This window comes from Rutilus rutilus, assembly GCF_951802725.1.
Source record: "Rutilus rutilus genome assembly, contig: SCAFFOLD_47, whole genome shotgun sequence".
Classification (NCBI taxonomy): Eukaryota; Metazoa; Chordata; class Actinopteri; order Cypriniformes; family Leuciscidae; genus Rutilus; species Rutilus rutilus.
The window spans coordinates 102,298-111,591 of NW_028175440.1; the positions used below are offsets into that span (position 1 = coordinate 102,298).

The 9,294-nt window shown below is 37.0% G+C and overlaps 1 protein-coding gene across 1 annotated transcript in view; it reads left to right on the plus strand.

Moving 5' to 3' along the window:
- The window catches only part of LOC311285737 (uncharacterized protein), a gene marked incomplete at its 3' end in the record, with an annotated part of 86,757 nt that extends 79,300 nt beyond the window's left edge, over window positions 1–7,457 (plus strand). The window contains exons 7-8 of the mRNA XM_084435770.1: window positions 969–1,022; window positions 7,377–7,457. Coding sequence (XP_084291896.1) covers window positions 969–1,022; window positions 7,377–7,457 — 135 coding nt within the window. The remainder of the gene's footprint in view (window positions 1–968; window positions 1,023–7,376) is intronic.
- Between the last annotated feature and the right edge of the window lie 1,837 nt (window positions 7,458–9,294).

Consider the following 9,294-nt stretch of genomic DNA (forward strand, 5'->3'; position numbering starts at 1 on the left):
ACACACTGACAAAATTATATTCAGAATTTAAAATATTTTGATACCACTTTTTAATGTGTGATTGTAAGGTGTTCACGAGATAGAGATACTAACCTTTAGCAAACTTGCTTTCAACATCGAACGAACACTCGTTCTCATGGAGACGCGGTGTGCTCGGAGGGAGGGGAGGGGCTGTGTGTGTGTGTGTGTGTGTGTGTGTGTGTGTGTGCGCGCGCGCGCGCATGTGAGAGACGCATGAGTGACAAAGACGGAGGGAGAGCAGGGAAAGGAAATACAGCTGAACGAATACGCTGCGTGTTTTAAATAGCGTTAAAAAATTAAAGACCTTGACAAAGACGAAAACTAAGGACATTTAGTCTATAATTTTATTTTATTTTAGTTAGTTTTGCCAAACACACATTACAGTTTTAGTTAGTTATCGTTTTTTTGTAATGCCTCGTTTTTATTTTTATTTCAGTTAACGATAACGAAGCAATCGCTTCTCGGGTCAACATTAACACACTGACAAAATTATATTCAGAATTTAAAATATTTTACCAACACCACCAGATCACGTTATTCTTTGGTCATCTGTCAGTTATAACTCAGATACAGCAGCCAAACAAAATCTAAAGTAAACATATAAGGGTCAAGAACCCAACTAAAGCAAACAATGATCGCCATAATGGTGGCTTACAATTTGTGATTTTCTCCTTCAGTGATTCTGCTTGTTAACATCAGGTGTCTTCAATAATGCTCAATCATCACTCAATTAATCACTTAATTATCTCATTAACTTTAACACTCTTGAGTGTTAATTTAACACTCATATTTTAACACTTTACACTCTTGAGTGTGGACTCATATACACTCTCAGGAGTGTTAATTTAACACTGAAGTTTTTGCTGTGTGGTAACAAGGAATGATGGATCCATGTTCTCATTCTGTTTACGCCAAATTCTGACTCTACCATCTGAATGTCTCAACAGAAATCGAGACTCATCAGACCAGGCAACATTTTTCCAGTCTTCAACTGTCCTTTGGTGAGCTCGTGCAAATTGTAGCCTCTTTTTCCTATTTGTAGTGGAGATGAGTGGTACCCGGTGGGGTCTTCTTCTGTTGTAGCCCATCCGCCTCAAGGTTGTGCGTGTTGTGGCTTCACAGAGTTGTATAGTCCAGGGGTCAGAAAGTAGAAGTCCTGCCATATGTTTATTCCACCCATGAACTCAGACAGCTGATTTCTATCTCCTGGCTGAAAAACTGCTAATTAGCAAATCCAGGTGATTGGAACAAAATTCTGAGCAGGACTTTTACTTTCTGAACCTGGACTTTACACCTCTGAAAAGAACAGAAAAAGATACGAGCAGAAACACAAGAACTACAACTTACTTCAGAGACAGCCTTAGATGAAATCAACTGAAGAGAAAAGAAGATGTTAAATCTGTGAAGATCTCAGCAGAGGATTAAACAACTCCACAAACAGCATTACCAGCTTCACTTATTACTAACCAGACTGACTTTATTTCTGTTAGAACTCCTTATTGAGATGTTTAATTTGAAGTTACCATAACAGTGATTAGCGTTTCCATTAGTTGGGCTCTTAACTCTTATGTTAACAATTATGTTATTTGTCTTTTTTGGCTGCTGTGACAGTGTGTTTGTCAAACACATTTGCAGCAGCAAAGAAAGCAAAATTGAATCAGAGCAGGTGATGTTGAAATCATAATGCCTGATTCACTGATGTAATTTGTAAAATAAAATTGTGTTGTTCAATTAATATATTTATATCATAAACCCTGTGTTACTGCAGCATGAGATCAAGCAGAATTACACCTATCAATTGAAATATTTTAACAAACATGAGAATTTTTTTTTTTTACCTATCATGTGACACACACTTATCAACAATCAGCGTATGTGTCTCAACAATGGTGACAATCAAAAATATTCAGATAAACTGATCAATTCTGAACATTACAAAAAAGCTACTAAATGTCACTAAAAAAACAACAGCAAAAAATAAAAGCAAATATTTAGAATTAAACTAAATAATAGGACAACTCAGCTGCATAATTTATTTATGTTGCAATGCATGCTGGGAGTTTTGTACTATGCTGGTACCCAGCATGCATTGCAGCAAGGTACTTTTGATTGTCACCATTGTTGAGATTAATACGCTGATTGTTGATGTTTGTCATAGTAGATTAAAGTTTAGTGCTCAAGTTTATAAAATTATTCTAACTGATACCTATAGTACTGCTGTTTCTAATGCTTCAGTAATACAGGGTTTGTGTTTTGAAAAAAAATATGGATGTGTAAATAATATATTTCTGGATCTCATTCTGCAATAACTCAGGGTTTGTAATATAAAAAATTAATGGAACACAATTGTTAGATTTGAAAAGCATCAAAGCAGGATACTTTGTGATGATTATAAAACGATCAACAGGTAACCATCATCACCTGATATAATTTCACTTTAGGTTTTTTTGCTGCTGCAAGTGTGTTTAACAAACACACTGTCACAACTGCCAGAAAACACAGAAGATATAATCAGAGTTAAGAACCCAACTAATGGAAGCACTAATCACTGTTATGGTGACTTCAAATGAAACACATTAGAGTTAAACCTCTGTTAATTCCCAATAAACCTTTTGTAGACGTCTGACAGAAATAAAGTCAGTCTGGTTAGTAATAAGTGAAGCTGGTAATGCTGTTTGTGGAGTTGTTTAATCCTCCTCTGCTGAGATCTTCACAGATTTAATGTCTTCTTTTCTCTTCAGTTGATTTCATCTAAGGCTGTGTCTGAAGTCAGTTGTAGTTCTTGTGTTTCTGCTCGTCTCTTTTTCTGTTCTCTTCTTTCCTTCAGTGATTCTGCTTGTTAACAGGCTTATTAAGGCTGAAATGACTCCATATTTAATATACACAGATTTTGTGGCTCAGATAAGGTCCAGTTCTGGTTTATTTCTTTACTCTTGGCTGACATGTAGTCAGAGGTGTAAAGTCCAGGTTCAGAAAGTAAAAGTCCTACTCAGTATTTTGTTCCAATCACCTGGATTTGCTAATTCAGACAGGAGAGAGAACTAATTAGTGAAATCAGCTGACTGAGTTCATGGGTGGAATAAACTATGGCAGGACTTCTACTTTCTGACCCCTGGACTATACAACTCTGTGGCTTCACAAATGCTTTGCTGCATACCTCGGTTGTAACGAGTGGTTATTTCAGTCAAAGTTGCTCTTCTATCAGCTTGAATCAGTCAGCCCATTCTCCTCTGACCTCTAGCATCAACAAGGCATTTTCGCCCACAGGACTGCCGCATACTGGATGTTTTTCCCTTTTCACACCATTCTTTGTAAACCCTAGAAATGGTTATGCGTGAAAATCCCAGTTACTGAGCAGATTGTGAAATACTCAGACCGGCCCGTCTGGCGCCAACAACCATGCCACGCTCAAAGTTGCTTAAATCACCTTTCTTTCCCATTCTGACATTCAGTTTGGAGTTCAGGAGATTGTCTTGACCAGGACCACACCCCTAAATGCATTGAAGCAACTGCCATGTGATTGATTGATTAAGTCAAGTCAAGTCAAGACAAGTATATTTGTATAGCGCTTTTCACAATACAGATTGTATCAAAGCAGCTTCACAGTATTAAATTAAAATAATACAACAAGGTTTGTTTCTAGTGGAATTTATTGATTGATAAAATCAGATTAAATATCCCCAGAATATCCCCAACTGAGCAAGCCAAAGGCAACAGTGGCAAGGAACCGAAAAACTCCATCAAATGACCTAATGGTGTCCTAAAACTCCATCAGGTGACCCAATGGAGAAAAAAAAAAACCTTGGGAGAACCCAGGCTCCGTCGGGGGCCAGTTCTCCTCTGGCGTTTATTAACTAGAGGCCGGATTGTAATTTGAACTGTAAGATTAAAAATATTATATGAATGCCTGGCTGAAGAGATGCGACTTTAATCTAGTTTTAAATTGGGAGAGCGAGTCTGAGCAACGAACACTATCAGGAAGGCTATTCCAGAGTTTTGGAGCTAAATGTGAAAATGCTCTCCCTCCTTTGGTGCATCTGGATATCCTAGGTATGACCAAAAGCCTTGAATTAAGTGATCTTAAAGAGAGCGATGGATTATAGGGCGATAGAAGATCCGTTAAATAGACTGGAGCTAAGCTGTTTAGGGCTTTATAAGTCAGTAGCAATACCTTGTAATTAATACGGAACTTTATAGGTAACCAATGCAGTGATGATGAAATCGGTGTTATATGATCATATTTTCTTGATCTAGTAAGAACTCTAGCGGCGGCATTCTGGACTAACTGTAGCTTGTTTATTGAGGATGCAGGACAACCGGCTAATAAAGCATTACAGTAATCTAGTCTCGAGGTCATGAATGCATGAACTAACTTTTCTGCATCAGAAACTGATAGCATATTACGTAGCTTAGCAATGTTTCTAAAGTGGAAAAAGGCGGTTTTTGTAACATATAAAATATGATTTTCGAAAGACAGGTTGCAATCGAGTATAACACCCAGGTCTTTTACTGTAGAGGATAAAGTAACAGGACATCCTACTATATTAAAGTTGTATTGCGAGAGGTTTTGCGGGTGGATTAGATCATTTCATTAATGAGAAATTGAACAGGTGTTCCTAATAATCCTTTAGATGAGTGTATATATATATAATGTGAGGAAAATAAGTATTTGAACACCCTGCTATTTTGCAAGTTCTCCCACTTAGAAATCATGGAGGGGTCTGAAATTGTCATCATAGGTGCATGTCCACTGTGAGAGACATAATCTAAAAAAAAAAAATCCAGAAATCACAATGTATGATTTTTTAACTATTTATTTATATGATACAGCTGCAAATAAGTATTTGAACACCTGAGAAAATCAATGTTAATATTTGGTACAGTAGCCTTTGTTTGCAATTACAGAGGTCAAACGTTTCCTGTAGTTTTTCACCAGGTTTGCACACACTGCAGGAGGGATTATGGCCCACTCCTCCAGGTTTCTGGGCTGTCGCTGAGAAACACGGAGTTTGAGCTGCCTCCAAAGATTCTCTTTTGGGTTTAGGTCTGGAGACTGGCTAGGCCACGCCAGAACCTTGATATGCTTCTTACAGAGCCACTCCTTGGTTATCCTGGCTGAGTGCTTCGGGTCATTGTCATGTTGGAAGACCCAGCCTCGACCCATCTTCAATGCTCTAACTGAGGGAAGGAGGTTGTTCCCCAAAATCTCGCAATACATGGCCCCGGTCATCCTCTCCTTAATACAGTGCAGTCGCCCTGTCCCATGTGCAGAAAAACACCCCCAAAGCATGATGCTACCACCCCCATGCTTCACAGTAGGGATGGTGTTCTTGGGATGGTACTCATCATTCTTCTTCCTCCAAACACGTTTAGTGGAATTATGACCAAAAAGTTCTATTTTGGTCTCATCTGACCACATGACTTTCTCCCATGACTCCTCTGGATCATCCAAATGGTCATTGGCAAACTTAAGACGGGCCTTGACATGTGCTGGTTTAAGCAGGAGAACCTTCCGTGCCATGCATGATTTCAAACCATGACGTCTTAGTGTATTACCAACAGTAACCTTGGAAACGGTGGTCCCAGCTCTTTTCAGGTCATTGACCAGCTCCTCCCGTGTAGTTCTGGGCTGATTTCTCACCTTTCTTAGGATCATTGAGACCCCACGAGGTGAGATCTTGCATGGAGCCCCAGTCCGAGGGAGATTGACAGTCATGTTTAGCTTCTTCCATTTTCTAATGATTGCTCCAACAGTGGACCTTTTTTCACCAAGCTGCTTGGCAATTTCCCCTTGGCCCTTTCCAGCCTTGTGGAGGTGTACAATTTTGTCTCTAGTGTCTTTGGACAGCTCTTCGGTCTTGGCCATGTAGTAGTTGGATTCTTACTGATTGTATGGGGTGGACAGGTGTCTTTATGCAGCTAACGACCACAAACAGGTGCATCTAATTTAGGATAATAAATGGAGTGGAGGTGGACATTTTAATGGCAGACTAACAGGTCTTTGAGGGTCAGAATTCTAGCTGATAGACAGGTGTTCAAATACTTATTTGCAGCTGTATCATACAAATAAATAGTTAAAAAAACATATATTGTGATTTCTGGAATTTTTTTTTTTTTTAGATTATGTCTCTCACAGTGGACATGCACCTACGATGACAATTTCAGACCCCTCCATGATTTCCAAGTGGGAGAACTTGCAAAATAGCAGGGTGTTCAAATACTTATTTTCCTCACTGTATATATATATATATATATATATATATATATATATATATATATATATTACACACACGCTGAATTAAAATCAGAATTTATTAAATTCTTTTCATTTTCACATTTTCCAATATGGCATTTTAAACTCAATGTCTAACTATGACATATCAATTATTATCATCTGAGTAAGTGTCATTTGCCTGAAAGTCCATTTCATCTTCTTTCATCTCGTCGTCGGTTACTTCTATGCCTGCTTCTGATATTTTCTGAAGGACCTCCTCGGTTGAAAGCCCTGTAAGAACCATGAGTAACCGTGCTATGAGTTCTTCTCCACCGATGGCCAAAAGAAAGAAAGACCGCAAACTGGATGTTCTTTTAAATTGAGATTCAAGCAGCCAATCAGGGCTGGCTCTACATACACTCTCAGAAAATAAAGTACATAATTGTACCTTTAGGGGTACAACAGCTTGTCACTGGGGCTGTACCCTCAAGGGTACAATATTGTACCTTAACCTTTAAAAGAAACGGTACATATATGTACCTTTTAATGCTTTTTGACCCTCAAAAAGGTACATATATGTACCTTGAGGTACAATAGCAAAAACTCCAGTGTTGATTGAACCCTCCTGGGAGTTTATATGACTCCAGACTCAAGAGTGTTAAAGTGTTAAAATATGAGTGTTAAATTAACACTCAAGAGTGTTTAAGTTAATGAGATAATTAAGTGATTAATTTACTGATGATTGACCATTATTGAAGACACCTGATGTTAACAAGCAGAATCACTGAAGGAGAAAATATCATTTTTTAAGACACCGTTATGGTGATCAGTGTTTGCTTTAGTTGGGCTCTTGACCCTTAAATCATTAACTTTATATTTTGTTTGGCCGTTGTATCGGAGTTATACCTGCCAGATGAACAAAGAGAAAAGTTGATCAGGTGGTGTTGGTTATGTTTATGTTTTGACATATCGTCATTTATTATTTAAAAAATAAATCCATTTTGCCGATTTTGAGATTTTTCGACGGATAGAATGTCCAGGTTCATTTCCGTATACAGTATGCTTCACATGTCTAAATGACCAATGAAAAGTTGTGAAATCATGTCATCTGATTTTCACGTATATCCATTTGCTGTCAAAGCTGTCAATCACGCCGCGTATCTCCGGCCCTGTGGAGGCATCTCGCCGATCTAAGCGTCTCTGTAAGCTCAGCATTGGATAGCCGAATAACTCTGTGAGGTAAAGTATCAGCAAACGTTTGTTTTTGACAACTGTTCAAGTTTATTATATATTCGCAATATATTCACAACTGTTATTTACCGGTAAATGGTCTCTAGACTAAGTAATTGTCACTGTTTATTGTGGAGATGTTCACGCACGGGTCTGTTAACTTAAGCAATACTTTTAAGGTAGTCTAATATTTTTCTGACTAATAAATTGCTGACACATTAAAGGGTAGATTTAAATAAAGAATAACGAATTTAAAAACGAAAAAATGAAATTTAAATAAAGAAAAAATGAAATTTAAATAAAGAAAAATGACATTTAAATAAAGAAAAAAAGAAAATTAGATAAAGAAAAACCCGAAATTTAAATAAAGAAAAACGAAATTAAGTTAAATTAAAAACGAGATTAATTTAGATTGATAACGGATAAAAAGGCTAATAGCCTACATGTTGGGTCCGTGTACTTTACGCCCACGTCCGTTTTTTTTTTTTTTTTGCGCAAAAGTATAACGTAGTGTCAATAAAATCATTAATTTCAGTATTTATCATGTTATAAATGAAAATGTAAGTATTGCATCTCAAACCCATTGGTATAATCTATCATTTACAGCAATAAACACACATGGCCTATTTTTGTCATTTTTATGCTATGACTACTTTGTCGTTTTCGTTAACTCATAATTCGATTCTGCGACTTTAGCCGGGGTTTCACAGGCGGGGTCACATATGTCCCCAAGCATTAAAAGGTACATATATATATATATATATATATATATATATATATATATATATATTTATATATATATATATATACCAGGGGTCCTCAACTCTGGACCGCAAAATCCACTTTCCTGCTGAGTTTAGCTCCAACCCTAATCAAACACACCTGAACAAGATAATCAAGGTATTCATGATTACTTCAACATTCCCAGTGTTAAATCAACACTGCTAAAAATACATATTGTCCCAATCTAAAGAGTGTTAAAATTGTTAAAGTTAATGAGATAATTAAGTGATTAATTAAGGGATGCTTGAGTATTAGTGATGAACACCTGCTGTTAACAAGCAGAATCACTGAAGGAAAGAGAAACACAAGAACTACAACTGACTTCAGCCACAGCCTTAGATGAAATCAACTGAAGAGAAAAGAAGACATTAAATCTGTGAAGATCTCAGCAGAGGAGGATTAAACAACTCCACAAACAGCATTGCCAGCTTCACTTATTACTAACCAGATTGAGTTTATTTCTGCCATTCTTCTACAGAAGTTATTGGTGAGAATTAACAGAGGTTTAGATGTTGATGTTTTATTGGTAAAAAAACAAAACAATACCACCATTGTGGAGATCAGTGTTTGCTTTAGTTGGGCTGTTGACCCTTCACTTCCTATGCTAGATTTCCTTTACAACAATAGTAGTTAAGTATAGTAATAGTAATAATAGTTAAATTATGACATAATCATAGTACCCTGGCCTGATGACAACTAAAGTCACTAAAAAGTGTCTTATCATCAATGCATTTGAGGATTTTGCATAACCAAACCTGTGAAACAACATCATGGGAAAAAGATGTTTAATACTATTGCAAACACTTAACAGGAGCTTGGTGTAGAAAAACAAATGGGTCACATGCCCAACTAAAGCAAACACTGACCACCATAATGGTGGCATAATTTTTTTTGATCACTAACACATCAATATCAACACTAAATTCTGTAGACTTGTGACAGAAATAAAGTAATAAGTTAGTAATAAGTGAAGCTGGTAATGCTGTTTGTGGAGTTGTTTAATCCTCCTCTGCTGAGATCTTCACAGATTTAATGTTTTCTTTTCT